This window comes from Oncorhynchus masou, chromosome 15 (assembly GCF_036934945.1).
Source record: "Oncorhynchus masou masou isolate Uvic2021 chromosome 15, UVic_Omas_1.1, whole genome shotgun sequence".
Taxonomy (NCBI): Eukaryota; Metazoa; Chordata; class Actinopteri; order Salmoniformes; family Salmonidae; genus Oncorhynchus; species Oncorhynchus masou.
The window spans coordinates 31,964,071-31,983,543 of NC_088226.1; the positions used below are offsets into that span (position 1 = coordinate 31,964,071).

Sequence of the window (19,473 nt, forward strand, 5' to 3'; positions counted from 1 at the left end):
CTCTCTCCCTGGCCTAGTAGCAGAGCTAATGGCCGCAAAAGCAGTTCTGTCAACCAGAGGTATCCTATTAATTATGTAGTCCCTCACCTGTGCTGCTGAGATACCTTACAATATTTACAGTGTTCGTCCCATCTGCATCACATAGCTCTCATCAGCTATTATGCTACTTTACTGAACCACAGAGTTGCTGTTCATGAAGAATCAGACACGGGGGTTTCATAAACTTGTCAACGTGTCCATCCATCAAGCCCACACAGAATTAAATCCCTTTAGGTGAGGGGAGGAGGGTAGAGGAACGGAGTGAATCTAAAACGGGTCACGTGGATCACGTGTGACCCCCTCTGCTAAGTATGCAGTGACGTTTGAGAGCTCAGTCAGTGTAGCAGTGTCTGTCAGCCTGCCTCTGCCTCTGCTTCCACGCTACAGCTGCTACTTCTCCTCCCGCTGCAGAACAACGGAGCCCAGCCGAGAGGAGAGGAGCTGGACAGAGAGAGGGAGAGAGAGAAAGAAAAATAGGAACGAGAGCTTTTTCCTCGAGATTCAGGATCATGTTCTACTGCAGCCATCCTCAGAAACCCTGAGTGGAGGGTTTTTCTCTTTTCCTTTCTCTCTCTCTCTCTGTTAGACTGGCTAGCAACACGAGAGCCGCAGCACTTCCACCACAGCTCGGCTCTGTCGTCCCTCAACACTGCTTTCCTTTCCTTCAGCAGAACAGGCTGAGGATAACAGATGCATAAAAGAGCAGTGAAGAGGAAACAAATGGCACAGTGAAGGCTTCTGTTTTATTTTCGGGCACATTGCAATAAGGGAAGTGGGGACAGGAGGAGAAAGAGAGAAACCGGTGCGACCGTTGGAGAGATAGGAAAGGTGTAGTGCTGAGACAAGGATTGAAAAGAGGGGAGAAATAACCCTAAACCTGAAGTCTTGGTGAGGCAGAGGAGGAGAGGACACAGGCTGTGGAAAGCACTGTGACAAATGGATGAGTGTTACACCAACGATAATACATTCAGACCCGGGCGAGGTGGATGTGTGTTGCGTGATTAGGCAGACAGGGTGGAAGTGGACATTACCCCAGATTTCTGAGGAGAGGAGCCGCGTTGGTGTGCCGAGTGTGTCGACAGACGGCACCAGTGATCACACAGTCCGTCTGCCAGTCACAGGAGGAGGTACAGTACTATATGTTTCATCAGCTCTGGCACTCAACCTCCCCCAATCCTCATTATTCATTTACCCCCCCTCCATTCTCCTCTCTCCCATCCTCCTCTCTCGCTTCACAGAACATTTGTGGGTGTTAAAATCTCAGTTTGAGGTAAAAAAAAGAGTGAGTGTTATACCTGAGTGTTGATTCTAGTGGTGCTTACATCAGTGGCATTGAAATTGACGCCACCTGCGGTGAATAAATGAAGTGTTATTTGAATCACAGTAGAATACTATACTGCTTTGAGTTAATTATCATTGCTTTTCTGCAGGTGCAGGTGGCTTTTTAGAATAGTTGTTGTTATTTCACTAATTATTGAGTTGGTTTCTCCAGTTTAGATAGATAGTCTCATTTATCATGCTTCCCTACCTTGGCAGTCATTCTAACAACAGATTTCAGGTGATTTAAAGTTCCAATTGTTAGACATCCTATAAGAATGGTATAACACTTTGCAAGCCAGCATAATGTGACATGCCAAAGTGGCCTACAAACCATGAGTTTAAGACCACTGTGCTAGGGTAGAACTAGGCTGTCAAAGTATGGTATTGTCCCCAAAAGGTTTTGTATTGTTATAAATAATGTAACTTTAGTTGGTGAAGGCTACAAGCCTGAAAGCCATCAAATGCAACAGGCTTGTCTCTGTCACTAGCAAACACAGTCATGGGTGGTACAGGAACCCCTAAAATTCCCTTGAAAGGCACCCTGGGAAATAAATATGCAAATAAGGCTTTACACTCTACAGTGTTAAAACAAAACCCCAAAATGTGTTACTGTAACACTACAGGTGTTAATTCCCTAACACAGAGGAAGTGTAACAGCATTAGCTCTAATAAAGTATTCATTTCAGTCGGAATTTGCAACACCCAACAATCTTGGGGTGTTAATTTGTCAACACTTTAAAAAGTTTTAGTTTAACCCTATTTGAGATGGTCACATATAATTTCTAAGAAAGCGTTAAATTGAAAACTGTGGGTGTTAAAATCCAAATAGCAAATGTGCTATCCTTCTATGCATCCATCTATCAATATATCCTCTTCCCACAGCATAGCCAGGCTCACAGCTCTGCCGTTTACAGCCCTCTCAGACCTTTCAAAACCATTACCTGCCTGATCCAGTGATTCATGCTGGCACACCCGGCAGATCTCATTGATCCAATTCAATTAACACTGTCTCTATCCCATGCATCATGTCCATCCCACTGACAGGGGAAATTGGCACACTGGCCCAGATGCTTAGGGACAGCTAATTGCTGAGATGTTCCTTTAAAATGCATGAGGTTTGGCTCTTCATCTGGTTCGCAGGATTCCCCCTCTACTAAGAAACTTAAAAAGGATCTCATTTTCAAAGCACGTCATCATTTATTGCAGCAGATCCACCTGCAAACACACACACAAAACCCAACACAGCAGCTTAACAGATGAGACACACAAACAACCCAGCAAAATGACTTCATGCACAAGATACACACACAACCCAACATAGTGAATTCACCTATGACACACATACACACAGACACAACTTAATACAGTGATTAAATCTATGACACACACACACACACATAACCCAACAGCAGCTGCATCGTCAACAAAGATCACCTATTCTCATTTAATTAAACTATTCTTACTAAGCTGCACCCATTATTAGGGTTTGCTGTATACCTCATAAATACTAATACAGTATCAGAAAATGCTTCTCAGTTGCTACGGCTGAATGTGATTCGAAGGCATCAGATATGGCTGTGTGTACATCAGATATGGATTTCTGTACAGGGGGGCTCCGGTGGCCTGGCCTAAATTTGACCAGCGCCTAGGTGATGAAGTAAAGTAACACCCCGTCAATCCAGTAACATTAGCCAACACACATTTTCTCAAGGCCTACCTTTCCTGCTTGTATTATCCAGATAGACACAGAACAAACAAGCCACGATTGAACAGAGAGAATGAGAAAGAGACAGAAAGCAGGAAAGAAAGAGGAGTGAAGGTGTACGTTTACCAGAAACCAATATACAAGTAATACACTCACTCTGAATGAAGCACACTAGCATGCAATTGCCAGTACATTCCCCATGTTTGAAAAAACCCAGAAAACTAAGAAGTCAACCCACAGAGGACAGAATGTAAGAATACAAAGTAAAGTTCTGAGTAGATTCAATCAGACTCATATTCACGTTTCCACTAGGCCTACTTGAACATTGCTGTAAATATTGGTCAGGATGATGGTAATAACAACACAAGCCGCTAAGTTATTTATAATCATAACATCAGATTAAAATGCCTTTTGATGTGAGAGTGATGGGGTTAGAGGTACAGTGTGAAATTTCAAAACACTAAGCAGTTCATTTAGACCCGTTCTGGAGCAGCAGCACACACACACACACACACACACACACACAGAGAGAGAGACATTAGCACTGGATGGAAAGAGCATAAAGGCTATTCTTGGAAAAAATGGCATGTTCCCGACTGAGGGTTGGGTTGAGTGATAACTGCTTAACAAAAGGCTACGCTGTGTTTCACTATATTTCACTTGTGATTTCATGAATAATAATATTTTCTAGTAATATTTTTTGTCTGTTGCATTATGCTAATTAGTGTCAGTTGATGACAATTCTCCCGGATCCGGGAGGGGTAGTTCTAAATTAATGCTTTGGCCTCAGACTGACCCTCACGGAGTCTGGCTGTAACAATCGGGGAATAGAGCCACAGCATGGTATTACAGTCATAACATGTCCACATATTGAATACTTGTGAGATTGCTTTATCAAAACAAATATCACAGTTATGGTTGAGGTACGTGTGAAGAGTAGTCTACCTTGAATTGTTTATTCAATCACATGTATTGTGTGCACCACAATGTCCTCTCTAGACCCATTCAGCCCAACATGCAGTTAGTTGTCAGCTGGTTGGATTTCAGCAGCATCTGTCTGGTATACATAAGGTCATTTGTGTCATCAAATAATCCAGTCCCCCCAAAAATTACTATCCAGAGACCTTTGTTTTGGCCTCAATAAACAAACATATAGTATCACACAAAGCTCAGTATTGAATATCAGACTGCATTTGACAGAGTGCCAATGGCAACTATGAAACAAAGAACGATCGATACTCTGACAAGGCTCGCATTTATAATAACTGACCGTCAACATATTAGACTATGGACTTGAATAGGATGAAAAACTTACACAATGTTAATCTTTAAACATGGTTTGACTGTCACAAAAAAAAAACGCTTTCCAAAACGCTATATGCCCCAATTATTATAATTTTTCACCAGAAATTGTTTATGGATATCTTCAAGTTTGTGTAAAATATCACTGTTCTCAGATTTGCTTTTAATAGTGTATTTTAGGTGTGTATTTTATATGCGGTGGGGCAAAAAAGTATTTAGTCAGCCACCAATTGTGCAAGTTCTCCCACTTAAAAAGATGAGAGAGGACTGTAATTTTCATCATAGGTACACTTCAACTATGACAGACAAAATTAGGGGGGAAAAATCCAGAAAATTACAGGCCTCTCATCTTTTTAAGTGGGAGAACTTGCACAATTGGTGGCTGACTAAATACTTTTTTGCCCCACTGTATATTGTGGCAGACCAGGGGGTTGGGTCAGAACATTTACACAGATCAGACACAGACAGAGTAGGATTAGCTCAGTTTCAAAGGTGTTTATTAAAATAATAGTCCAAAAGAAAAGAATAGGTCTCCCCCAAGTGACCCTCTCAGGGAAACCGTCTTCTCGGTTCCAGGTCTTGCTGTATCCTATGGGGATCAAAACTGAACACCCTCCATTTACCTCTTGTACCGTCCCCAACTATACGAGTCCTTTCCTTCCCCAGTATGCTGCCCTTTTTGCAGCTTTATGGGACTTGTACAGCTGGTGAGCAATCAGCCCTTGATTACTCAACCAATCCCCAATCGGCCCCAATTAGTCCTGATCACGTCGAGATCTGGCACGTCCAGCAGACGGAGCCATCGCCCAGTGATGTATACTCCGTCTGTCACCAGGCCTCGGCGAGTCAGCCTGGTGGCTGACCTGCTGTACGTACCTCCTGTACGTACCTGCTTTACGCCACAATATATGTACGCTACCGGTCAAAATATTTAGAACACCTACACTTTTAAGGGTGTTTCTTTATTTGTACTGTTTTAGAATAATAGTGAAGACATCAAAACTCTTAAGTAACACATATGGAATCATGTCGTAACCAAAAAAGTGTTAAACAAATCCAAATATAATTTATATTTGAGATTCTTCAAAGTAGCCTTTGCCTTGATGAGATCTTTGCACACTCTTGGCATTCTCTCAACCAGCTTCACCTGGAATGCTTTCCCAACAGTCGTGAAAGACTTCCCGCATATGCTGAGCACTTGTTGGCTGCCTTTCCTTCACTCTGCGGTCCAATTCATCCCAAACCATCCCAATTTGGTTGAGGTCGGGGGATTGTGGAGGCAGGTCATCTGATGCAGGACTCTATCTTCTTTGTAAAATAGCCCTTACACAGCCTGGAGGTGTGTTGGGTCATTGTCCTGTTGAAAAACAAATGATAGTCCCACTAAGCCCAAACCAGATGGGATGGCGTGTCGCTGCAGTATGCTGAGGTAGCCATGCTGGTTAAGTGTGGCTTGAATTCAAAATAAATCACTGACAGTGTCACCAGCAAAGCAACCCCACACCATAACACCTCCTCCATGCTTTACAGTGGGAAATACACATGCAGAGATTGTCTGTTCAACCACACCTCGTCTCACAAAGACACGGTGGTTTGAACCAAAAATCTCCAATTTGGACTCCAGACCGAAGGACACATTTCCACCGTTCTAATGTCCATTGCTCATGTTTCTTGGCCCAAGCAAGTCTCTTCTTATTATTGGTGTCCTTTAGTATTGGTTTCTTTGCAGCAATTTGATCATGAAGGCCTGATTCACACAGTCTCCTCTGAACAGTTGATTATGAAATGTCTGTTAATTTAAATTTGTGAAGCACTTATTTTGGTTGCAATTTCTGAGGCAGATACTGTAACTCTAATGAACCTATCCTCTGCAGCAGATGTAACTCTGGGTCATCCATTTATGTGGCAGTCCTCATGAGAGGCAGTTTCATCATAGCACTTGATGGTTTTTGTGACTGCACTTGAAGAAACTTTCCATGTTCTTGAAATTGTCCGTAGTGACTGACCTTCATGTCTTAAAGTAATGATGGATTGTCGTTTCTCTTTGCTTACTTGAGTTGTTCTTGCCATAATATGGACTTGGTCTTTTACCAAATAGGGCCATCTTCTGTACACCACCACTACCTTGTCACAATACAACTGATTGGCTCAAATGGATTAGGAAGGAAAGAAATTCCACAAATTATCTTTTAACCTTTTACGACTAGGGGGCAGTATTTTAATTTTTGGATAAAAACGTTCCCGTTTTAAACAAGATATTTTGTCACGAAAAGATGCTCGACTATGCATATAATTGACAGCTGGATAGAAAACACTCTAACGTTTCCAAAACTGCAAAGATATTGTCTGTGAGTGCAACAGAACTGATGTTACAGGCGAAACACAGATAAAAATCCAAACAAGAAGTGGCGCATTTTTTGAAACCGCCTCATTCCAATCACTCCTTATATGGCTGTGAATGAGCTACGAATGAGCTTCTACATATTCCCCAAGGTATCTACAGCACTGTGACGTCTTTGTACGCATTTATGTTGAAGAATAGCCGTAAAGGACCACATTTAGCAAGTGGTCACATGATGTCTCCCGCAGAAAATCTTGCGTAAAGTACTGAGGTAGCCATTTTTCCAATCGCTTCTTATGAGAAACCAATTGTCTCGACGGATATATTATCGAATAGATATGTTAAAAACACATTGAGTATTGATTCTAAGCAACATTTGCCATGTTTCTGTCGATATTATGGAGCTAATTCGGAAAAGAGTTTGGCATTGTAGTGACCGCATTTTCCGGTCGATTTCTTAGCCAAATGTGACGAACAAACGGGAGCTATTTCGCCTACAAAAATAATATTTTTGGAAAAAAGGAACATTTGCTATGTCTCCTGAGTGAAAACATCCGAAGTTCTTCAAAGGTAAATTATTTAATTTGATTGCTTTTCTTATTTTCGTGAAAATGTTGCCTGCTGCCAGCAGAGCCTAGCATAGCATTATGCCATGATAAATTTATACAAATGCTTGTCTAGCCATGGCTGTAAAGCATATTTTGAAAATCTGAGATGACAGTTTGATTAACAAAAGGCTAAGCTGTGTCTCAATATATTTCATTTGTGATTTTCATGAATAGGAACATTTTCTAGGGGTATTTATGTCCTCTGTGTTATGCTAATTCGTTTGAGGCTATGATTACGCTCCCGGATCCGGGTTTGAGAGTCACAAAAAGTTTTAACAAGGCACACCATTTAATTGAAATTAATTCCAGGTGACTACTTCATTAAGCTGGTTGAGAGAATGGCAAGAATGTGCAAAGCTGTCATCAAGGCAAATGGTGGCTTTTTGAAGAATCTCAAATATAAAATATATTTAGATTTGTTAAACACTTTTTTGGTTACTACATGATTCCATATGTTTTATTTTATAGTTTTGAGGTCTTTACTATTATTCTACAATGTAAAAAATAGTACAAAATAAAGAAAAACCCTTGAATGAGTAGGTGTTCCAAATACTTTTGACCGGTAGTGTATGTACATTACATGAAATCCAAATAAAAATCAAATTACATTACAGGTTGTAATGCAACAAAATTGGAAAATCACCATGGGGGATGAATACTTTTGCAAGGCACTGTAGATACTGATAAAACACATCAATCTCTTTCATAAGTTCTTTAAAAAATAATAGCTGATTTACCAACATTTCTGAAAATGGATATATAATGGTTTGAAAGAAACTCTTCATTTGGACATTTTGGGCCTTGGTGTTCTATTATATTTCACCATTTAATGGCGTCTATCATCAGGTGTGATTTGAGACGCATCAGTCATTAGCTGGATTAAAATATTACCATGCAGTCTTTGATATTTTTTACTGAGGTGGAACTGCTGGGGCCTCAATTATCACCACGGTAACTAATTTGCTGGTGTGACAGTGATGGAAGGCAAGGAAATACATTAATGAAGCACCACGTTTGGCCTAATCACTGAAACGCTACCAAAAGAGATGCCTGCCTGATGCCTGATCAGGCGGTGTGAAATTTCACTTGATTAGACAACAGTGTAATCAGGAAGTGTATAGGAGATGTTCTACCCACTGTGACTATTATAACCTACCCTAAGCAGAAACCGTGGATTGATGGCAGCATTCACACAAAATTGAAAGCGTGAACCATCGCATTTAACCATAGCAAGGTGGCTGGGAATATGGCCGAATACAAACAGAGTAGTTATTCCCTCATTAAAGCAATCAAACAGCCAAAACGTCAGTATAGAGACAAATTGGAGTTGCGTATGTGGCAGGGTCTACAGGCAATCACAGACTACAAAAGGAAAACCAGCCACGTCGCGGACACTGACATCTTGCTTCTGGACAAGCTTAACAGGTTCTTTGCCCACTTTGAGGATAACACAGGGCCAACGATGTGGCCCGCTACCAAGGACTGTGGGCTCTCCTTCTCCATGGCCGAAGTGAGTAAGACATTTAAACGTGTTAACCAATGCAGGGATGCCGGCCCAGATGGCATCCCAAGCCGCGTCCTCAGAGCATGCGCAGACCAGCTGGCTGGTGTGTTTACGGACACATTCAATCTCCCTATCCCAGTCTGCTGTCCCCACATGCTTCAATATGGCCACCATTGTTCCTGTACCCAAGAATGCAAAGGTAACTGAACTAAATGACTATCATCATGAAGTGCTTTGAGAGACTAGTCAAGGACCATATCTCCTCCATCTGCCACCCTGTCACCCTGGACCCACTTCAATTTGCTTACCGCCCCAATAGGTCCACAGACGATGCAATCGCCAGCACACTGCACACTGCCCTATCCCATTTTGACAAGAGGAATACCGATGTATTCCTAACAATCTGCCCCCAGGTGGTGAAGGTAGGAAACAAAACTTCGCTGCGCTGATCCTCAACAATGGGGCCCCACAAGGGTGCTTATTTAGCCCCCTCCTGTACTCCCTGTTCACCCATGACTGCGTGGTCATGCACACCTCCAACTCAATCATCAAGTTGGCAGATCACACAACAGCGGTTGGCTTGATTACCAACAACGACAACGAGACAGTATACAGGGAGGAGGTGAGGGCTCTGGGGGTGTGGTGCCAGGAAAATAACCTCTCACTCAACATCAACTAAACACAGGAGATGATCGTGGACTTCAGGGAACAGCAGAGGGAACATCCCCCTATCCACATCGACGGGACAGCAGTGGAGAAGGTGGACAGTTTTAAGTTCCTCGGCTTACACATCACAGACAAACTGAAATTGTCCACCCACACAGACAGTGTGGTGAAGAAGGTGCAACAGTTTCTCTTCAAGCTCAGGAGGCTGAAGAAATGTGGCTTGTCACCTAAAACCCACACAAACTTTTACAGATGCTCAATTCAGAGCTTCCTGTCGGGCTGTATCACCGCCTGGTACAGCAACTGCACCTCCCATAACCGCTGGGCTCTCCAGAGGGTATTGCGGTCTGCACAACACATCACCGGGGGCAAATTACCTGCCCTTCAGGACACCTTCAGCACCCGATGTCACAGGAAGGCCAAACGATAATCAAGGACAACAACCACTGAGCCACTGCCTGTTCACTCCACTCCATCCAGAAGGTGAGGTCAGTACAGGTGCATCAAAGCTGGGACTGAATAACAGCTTCTATCTCAAGGCCATCAGACTGTTAAATATCCATCACTAGGACTTTACAGGCGTTGTGAGTGCCTTATGCATGGACTTTAAATCACTGGCCACTTTAATAAATTAAACACAAGTCAATATAATAATGTTTACATATCTTGCATTACTCATCTCACATGTATATACTGTATTCTATACTATTCTACTATATCTTAGTCTATGCCGCTCTGACATTGCTCCTCCATATATTTATACATTATTTATTCCATTCCTTACTTAGATTTGTGTGTATTGGGTATATGTTGTGAAATTGTTAGATATTACTTGTTAGATATTGCTGCACCGTCGGAACTAGAAGCACAAGCATTTCCCTACACCCGCAATAACATCTGCTAAACACATATATGTGACCAATAGCATTTGATTTGATTTGACAAACGACATGTCAACATCTCTCCTGTGAATGTGTGTGTGCTCCCACACGTGTGTGCATACTGTATTAGACTCCTGATAATTATTCCATGTATAGGCGACAACAGAAACCTTTCGGGCATTCGATTTGCTCTGATGTAAAGTGTGTTAACCTTTAAAGCAAAGCCAGCCTTGGCCACTCTCATTCTGCCCTAATTGCCTGCACAAGGTAAGCACATTAAGCTCAAAAGGTTAGCATGCTCCCATCCAGTTGTTGTGACAAATGAGTAAACACTCACTCACTCACTCACTCACTCATTCACTCACTCACTCACTCACTCACTCACTCACTTATAGCATTACACATCATAACACATGAACAAACACAATGCTAATAAACAAACAAACTGAAAGTAAGACAAAGAAATGGCGGAAGAATTCAGGAACTGAGCTGTTTGTGTCTCAATTATATGGAAAGAAACGTAGGCCCCTCAGCCTGCCAATATCTGGCAGCATGTTTGTGTGTGTGTGTGTGTGAATGCCTGTGTATGTGTGTGTACTCAGAGAGCGAGAGCTGGCAGGGTGGCTTCTCTCCACGCAGGCAGAGAGGCAGGCAGGCGAGGTATTGATAAGCTGGAGGTGCAAGGTGAATGGTGGATGAAGGCTGATATCGCCGGTGGCTGGCTGAGGCTCCTGTAATACTGCTTGCTGGAGCCTGAAATTTCCTTTGACAGATGAATCTCCGTCCCGGCTGGTGAGGCATGGAGCGGCGGGGGGTTGATGACACAGGCTCACCAGAGCGGTGCAGAGTAGCGTTAGCCAGCGTCATGTTGTGCAAACCTGCAATTTATACTTCCGCCCCTGGCATTAAACCCGGCTGATGATATGCAAGAAGCCCCCCTACCATTCCATTCTACCTCCATCATCACCAGCCCACAAGCCCTAAGGAGTTTACATACAGTACTAGTACCAGACAAATGCTTTGTTTTCCTGTTATGTTATACACTATATATACAAAAGTAGTGGATTCCATCCGCCAACCCTTCTTTTACGCTACTTCTACTCTCTGTTCATCATATATGCATAGTCACTTTAACCATATCTACATGTACATACTACCTCAATCAGCCTGACTAACCGATGTCTGTATGTAGCCTCGCTACTTTTATAGCCTCGCTATTGAAAAAAGCCTGTCTTTTTACAGTTGTTTAATTTCTTTACTTACCTATTGTACACCTAAGACCTTTTTTTGCATTATTGGTTAGAGCCTGTAAGTAAACATTTCACTGTAAGAATACCTGTTGTATTCGGCGCACGTAAAACAAATAAACTTGAATTTGAATCGACTATTTCAGCCACACCCATTGCTGACAGGTGTATAGAATCAAGCAACCAGCCATGCAATCTCCATAGGACAATATTGGCAGTAGAATGAACTTACTGAAGATCTCAGTGATTTTCAACGTGGCACAGTCATATGCCACCTTTCAAACAAGTCAGTTCATCAAATGTCTGCCCTGCTAGCTGCCCCGGTCAAATGTAAGTGCTGTTTTTGTGAAGTGGAAACGTCTAGGAGCAACAACAGCTCAGCCGCAAAGTAGTAGGCCACACAAGCTCACCGAGCAGGACCGCCAAGTCATCATCAGTCCTCGGTTGTAACACTCACTACCGAGTTCAAAACTGCCTCTGGAAACAACTTCAGCACAATAACTATTCGTTGTGAAGCATAAGAAATGGGTATCCATGGCTGAGCAGCCGCACACACGCCTAAGATCACATGCTCAATGCCAAGCATTGGCTGGAGTGGTGTAAATCTCCATTGGAGCAGTGGAAACATGTTCTCTGGAGTGATGAATCACGCTTCACCTTCTGCCAGCCGTATGGACAAATCTGAGTTTGGCAGATACCAGTAGAGCGCTACCTGCCCGAATGCATTTTGACAACTGTAAAGTTTGGTGGATGAGGAATGGTCTGGGGCTGTTCTTCATGGTCTGGCTAGGCCCTTTAGCGTTAAGAGCATACATAGGCATTCTAGACGGTTCTGTGCTTCCAACTTTGCGAGGTCCATACAGAAATGGTTTGCCGAGATCATTGTGGAGGAACTTGACTGGCCTGCACAGAGCCCTGACTTCAACCCCATGAAACACCTTTGGGATGAATTGGAATGCCGACTGCGAGCCAGCCAGGCTTAATCTCCCAACATCAGTGCCGACTTCACTAATGCCCTTGTGTCTGAATGGAAGCAAGTCCCCACAGATCAGTGTGGAGGAACTTGACTGGCCTGCACAGAGCCCTGACTTCAACCCCATGAAACACCTTTGGGATGAATTGGAATGCCGACTGCGAGCCAGGCTTAATCTCCCAACATCAGTGCCGACTTCACTAATGCCCTTGTGTCTGAATGGAAGCAAGTCCCCACAGATCAGTGTGGAGGAACTTGACTGGCCTGCACAGAGCCCTGACCTAAACCCCATCAAACACACTTGGGATGAATTGGAATGCCGACTGTGAGCCATACTTAATCTCCCAACATCAGTGATGACTTCACTAATGCTCTTGTGGCTGAATGGAAGCAAGTCTCCACAGCAATGTTCAAACATGTCGTGGAAAGCCTTCTTAGAAGAGTGAAGGCTGTTAAGGATCGGACACTTTTATTCAATTTTCGTCAAAAATTAAATGTGAACGTACATGCTAATATTAATTTCCACAAAGTTTGCTGCTTCAGTGTCTAGATATTTTTGTCAGATGTTGCTATGGAATAATGAAGTATAATTACAAGGATTTCATAAGTGTCAAAGGATTTTATTGACAATTACATGAAGTTGATGCAACGAGTAAATATTTGCAGTGTTGACCCTTCTTTTTCAAGACCTCTGCAATCCGCCCTGGCATGCTTTCAATTCACTTCTGGACCACATCCTGACTGATGGCAGCCCATTCTTGCATAATCAATGCTTGGAGTTTGTCAGAATTTGTGGGGTTTTGTTTGTCCACCCGCCTCTTGAGGATTGACCACAAGTTCTCAATGGGATTAAGGTCGGGGGAGTTTCCTGGCCAAGGACCGAAAATATTGATGTTTTGTTCCCCAAGCCACTTAGTTATCACTTTTACCTTATGCCAAGGTGCTCCATATTGCTGGCATTGTTCGTCACCAAATTGTTCCTGGATGGTTGGGAGAAATTGCTCTCGGAGGATGTGTTGGTACCATTCTTTATTTATGGCTGTGTTCTTACGCAAAATGTGAGTGAGCCCACTCCCTTGGCTGAGAAGCAACCCCACACATGAATGGTCTCAAGGTGCTTTACTGTTGGCATGAAACAGGACTGATGGTCGCGCTCACCTTGTCTTGTCCGGACAAGCTTTGTTCTGGATGCCCCAAACAATTGGAAAGGGGATTCATCAGAGAAAATGACTTTACCCCAGTCCTCAGCAGTCCAATCCCTGTACCTTTTGCAGAATCTGTCCCTGATGTTTTTCCTGGAGAGAAGTGGCTTCTTTGCTGCCCTTCTTGACACCGGGCCATCCTCCAGAAGTCTTCACCTAACTGTGCGTGCAGATGCACTCACACCTGCTTGCTGCCGTTCTCTGTACTGGAGGTACCCTGATCCCACAGCTGAGTCAACTTTAGAAGACGTATCCTGGTGCTTGCTGGCACCCTGAAGCCTTCATCACAACAATTGAACCGCTCTCCTTGATGATGTGATAAATTGTTGGTTTAGGTGCAATCTTACTGGCAGCAATATCCTTGCCTGTGAAGCCCTTTTTGTGCACAGCAATCAGCATGACAGAGTGATCTCCAGCCTTGTCCTCGTCAACACTCACACCTGTGCTAACAAGAGAATCACTGACATCACTGGTCCTTATGTGGAAATGTTTTTTGGGGATTCAGTTCATTTGCATGGCAAAGAGGGACTTTGCAATTACTTGCAATTCATCTGATCACTTTTCATAACATTCTGGAGTATATGCAAATTGGCATCATACAAACTGAGGCATCAGACTTTGTGAAAATGTATATTTGTGTTTTTCTCAAAACTTGTGGCCATGACTGTACACAAATTTCACAGTGTGTGCGAGACACTGTGGCTTGTAGGCCTCTCCAGGTCTCGCACCCACTATGAAATTTGGCGGAGGATCGGTGTTACGCATACAGGTGTCCTGTGTGTGTATATCCTGTGTGTGTATTTATTTTCTCTCCTCCGCACAGGTGGCAATCATCATCCCCCAATCAGTCATCAATCAGTCGCTAATCAGAAGACACACCTCCTCCTGTTTCCATTACCCTATCACATTCCCTTTCCCTTGGTTTAAAAACCCTGTCTGTTGTTTGCTCTAGAGCTTAATCTCTCTGTCAATGCCATCTGTCTGTAGATCTCTTGTTGGGTTTTTGCAACTACATGTCACATTGTCCCCACCTGTGAGCATTGGTTTTGTTATGTTGTTTGTTTGACGGTGGGAAAGCGGGGTACCAAGATAAGTCCCCCATGGGCATACATTACCCGTAGGAATACTTATATAAAAACACTAGTTAGAACTGGGCGGACCACCCACTGTATTTTTGGTTAGTTAGTTAGCTGTTGGTGTAGTAGGCTAGTCTAGCTTAGGGGTGTTTTTGGATACTTATTATTTCTTTCCTTGGGTCCAGCTCAGCCCCTTTTCCTGCTCCCCCATTACTGTGTGTTTTCAAATAAACCATGAGTGTTTGACGGTAATTTAGTTGTCTGTGGTTATTTCGTTCTCACTCTTACTATTTCACTATTATAATTTGCATGAGTTATGTTACGGGTCTCGTTACCATCCCCCGCCTAGACTGTTACGGGTCTCCTTACCATCCCCCCTTGACTGTCAGGCCAAAAGGGATTCGTAACAAACGGTGGTGATCTGGGGGGCTTCAGCAAGGCTGGAATGTTCCATTAGCAGAAAAACACCATTCTCAAAAGTGACCACAAATGTGATTATGCATGTAATGCTTTTATTATAAAGGTGCATTTTTATGGTGAAAATTAACTATGACGTCATTCTCCGCCCATGTAGGCAGCCTAATCTATTGAAGTGAGACCACACATACTATGTGCACTTGAACTGGAGAGGAGAGGTAGGTTACTGAAGTTGATGTTGACCTGGTTTTAATGCTAGTCTAGCTCTCTGGAGTTTTCATACATACAGCTGTGCTTTGTTTCACAGTCCTGCTCAACTGTTGGCTACCTAGTTATTGCAAAATAATGTAATAACAATGTAGTTGGTTCTTCAAACAATGCCTCATAATAGAGAACTAATTGATGCCAACTGGAACATGGCACTTGTTGTTTAAATGACTCATAAAGAAAGAGAACAGCTGGTCATTACTTAATTATTAAGTAATTACGGTTTTACCATGCAATTTGTACTATGTGCATACCAGGAAGTAGACTATAAAGCAAAACACAACTGATATAAAATTCTCAGAAGTCCCCTGTTGGTATACATCCACACTGACATGCTCATGGATGTATGCAATATCACTTCCACAGCTCCCTAATACATATCTATAGTACCATAAATAGTTACAACACTCACACACATGCACGTGAGTATGAATGCACGCACACACGCATGGACACACATGCCCCTGTCTCCCTTCCCCACTAGCACCTACACCCTATCACCCATGGCAGCCATCATCCAGACGTAAGAACTCACACTCTTCACTCCATCTCAATTCCCCATTATTAACAATCCACCACAGGCGGAGCGTTTACGATGCAGACATTTAAGGCCAGTGGAGATGAGTGTCAGGTTTTGCTGACCTCATGGAAAGTGCAAATATAAACTACAAGAGGTATTTACCATGGTGAATGGGTAACATTATACTGTACACATAGAATCCATTCTATTGGATTCTATTTCTTTGACTATACATTACTCATGCAGTGCAGCAGAGGGGTTTCATATTTGAAAATATGAGTCATTCTGAATTACTTTGATCATCTGCCACTAAGAATAAAATGCAAAGAAACAACTAAACACAAAGTCAAAGCTGAATAATTTTAAATAAGCTTTGCTCCTCTTCATGGGGATATAGTAAAATCTATACAATTTAAACAGTTGACATACGTATGGCTCAACGCCATACAATTCTACAGTAGTAGGCACATTTCTGAGCATTTGCCAAGCCTGTTTCTCTGTTCTGTCTTCCCAGATAAGAGAGGTGATCCACTAAGAAGGCGACTCCAGTCTCTGATCTGAAGGAGCCCGTACCTGGAGCATGATCCTTGGTGTGTCTGCAGAGCCAGTGAAGAGCCTGGGACTGGCCTCCATGGCCACAGATTCAGGACCCTCCTAGCTCTGCCAGGGGATGCAAGAATAGCTCGGCGAGGGGGCTCAACCATCTCCCTCCTAGCTCTGTGTGAGGCTTCAAGCAACCCCTTCCAGGGCGCCTTGTAGGTCCGCCAGGGAGCTCACTCCCACCCATCTGCCAGCTCAGATAACCCTCTGGCTGTTGGCAAACACATGTTTGACGTGATCGAATGTGACCGCCGCCACGCCTTCCAGAGCAGCTGCAGCCCCCTGTTCCCCCTGCCTGCTGATCCACCATGCAGTGGAGACGGCGGCACTGCTGCCCCATGAAGATGACCTGGACCATGAAGCGCTCGCTCTTCCGGACCCACATGGCAGGTCTTCTGTCCCTGGCCCTCCTCTTCACTCTCTTCCTCTTCTTCAGCCACCAGGACTGGCTGCCAGGCCGGACCGGGCCCCGTGACAACCCCCTGACCTACACTGTTAGGGGCTTCCGCACGGCCAAGACCGAGGCAAATCAGAGCTTGAGTCTGCGGAACCTGTGGCGGGAGACAGGCTATGTGCCTCCAAAGCCCCAGCTTAACCTCAGCTCCCAGCAGGCTGAGGGTGGCGGTGGAGGGGAAGCTATGGTGGGCGTAACAGGACTAGAGAACTCGATGAGCGCCAACAACAGTTTACAGCAGGAGATGGGTGTGGGAGGGAGGCTCAATTCCCAGCCCTACCGCTACATCCTCAATGAGCCCTTCAAGTGCAGGGACAGTACCCCGTTCTTGGTGCTGCTGATTGCTGCAGAGCCAGGCCAGGTAGATGCCAGGAACGCTATCCGGCAGACGTGGAGCAACGAGAGTGTGGCCATGGGTCTAGGTTTCGTCCGACTCTTCCTGCTGGGTCTAGGGCGGAGCTCGGACAGGTACACCCAGACCGCTATTGAGGAGGAGAGCTGGGTTCACCATGACATCATCCAGCAGGACTATCAGGACACATACTACAACCTCACCATCAAAACCCTGATGGGCATGAACTGGGTGGCCACCCATTGCCCGCAGGCGCACTATGTCATGAAGACAGACAGTGACATGTTTGTTAACACGGAGTATCTCATCCAGAAGCTGCTGAAGCCCGAGCTCCCACCCAGACAGAGCTACTTCACTGGCTATCTGATGAGGGGCTACGCACCCAACCGCAACAAGGACAGCAAGTGGTACATGCCTCCAGAGCTGTACCCTAGCGAGAGGTACCCCATCTTCTGCTCGGGAACCGGTTATGTGTTATCTGGGGACATGGCGGAGAGGATCTATCAGGCATCTCTGAGCATACGGAGGCTGCACCTGGAGGACGTTTACGTGGGCATATGCCTGGCCAAGCTCCGCATTGACCCCACGCCGCCGCCCAACGAGTTCCTCTTCAACCACTGGAGGGTGTCCTACTCCAGCTGTAAGTACAGCCACCTCATCACCTCCCACCAGTTCCAGCCCAACGAACTGATCAAGTACTGGAACCACCTGCAGACCAACAAGCACAATGCATGCATCAACATGGCCAAGGAAAAGAATGGGAGGTATAGACACAGGAAGTATCATGCAGAGAGACCTCAGTGATGATAACTCTACTTACTGTGGGAAGCCTGGACAGGAAGACAAAATGGTAATGAAGCGGACAACAAGAATGGTTGGATCTGGAAAGGGCATGTTAAGAGAGCTATACACTACCTGGGAAAGAGCAGTGTTTTTGGTATTGTGTAGAGTCAATTAAAACTATTTTTTTAATTTGAGAGAAATGTTATGTATTGTAAACCTGTTGAAAACTCTTTTTAAAAAGGGCAGTGACGTTCCATGTGTATGTGCAATATGAAGCATGCACACAAAAAAACTGCATAGTGGGGATTCTGCCACTTTCAGGTGCAAATACAATGATCAGAGAGACAAGGCCAGTGGTTGATGGGGTTTTGTTACACAACAGGTAGGTCACTAACTGTGGGGACATTTCTGTCAAAGAACTATAAACAATAATATTAAGAGTATTTACTTGGGATGGGAAAAGGGAAAGATAGAAATGCATCACTACCTACAGAAATGATGAATATATTTATGATGTGGACCACTAATGCTGCCCTCATTCTCAATGTTTACTTTACATAATTATCATAAAATATTAATTAAAAGGGTTTACCTGTCAAAATGCCATATTTTTTTATTTACAACCAAGGTGAAAGCACTCAGAATAACAACTGAGATTGTATTTTCTAAAGCTCTACATTGAGTGTGACGAGTCTGCACGTGAGCAATCAATTGAATAACAACTAAATGTATTGAATTTCTCAGTTTTCTTTGGTTTTTGTAATTTTGAGTAACGCCTCACTTGACGCTGCCTATCTTCCATTCACAATTATACACCAACAACTCATTTTGCCATTTTGCAGTCAACATCCATTTACATATATTATCAGGTAAGAAGGTAAGACCCAGGTGCAGACAGGTAGAATTAACAATGGTTTAATAATCCAACAGGGGCAGGCAATAGACAGGTTACGGCAGGCAGGGGTCAGTAAACCAGAGGTGGGGCAACGGTATCGGACAGCAGGCAGGCCCAGGGTCAGGTAAGGCAGAGTTCAATAATCCAGAGGTGGGGCAAAGGTCAGCAGACAGGCTCACGGGCAGGCAGGGTGGTCAGGCAGGTGGCCTCAGAGTCAGGACAGGCAAGGGTCAAAACCAGGAGGGCGAGAAAAAGAGATACTGGGAAAGGCAGGAGCTGAGAACAAAAACTCTGGTTGACTTGACTAGCTGGCAACAGACA

General features: G+C 44.0%; 1 protein-coding gene across 1 annotated transcript; it reads left to right on the top strand.

Moving 5' to 3' along the window:
- Positions 1-391: 391 nt before the first annotated feature.
- Positions 392-18,979, top strand: LOC135555081 (beta-1,3-galactosyltransferase 2-like). Its single transcript, XM_064987451.1, has 2 exons — positions 392-1,166; positions 16,583-18,979. The coding sequence occupies exon 2, from the start codon at positions 16,977-16,979 to the stop codon at positions 18,276-18,278; it is 1,302 nt and encodes a 433-aa protein (XP_064843523.1). The 5' UTR covers positions 392-1,166; positions 16,583-16,976; the 3' UTR covers positions 18,279-18,979.
- The last annotated feature ends 494 nt before the right edge of the window (positions 18,980-19,473 follow it).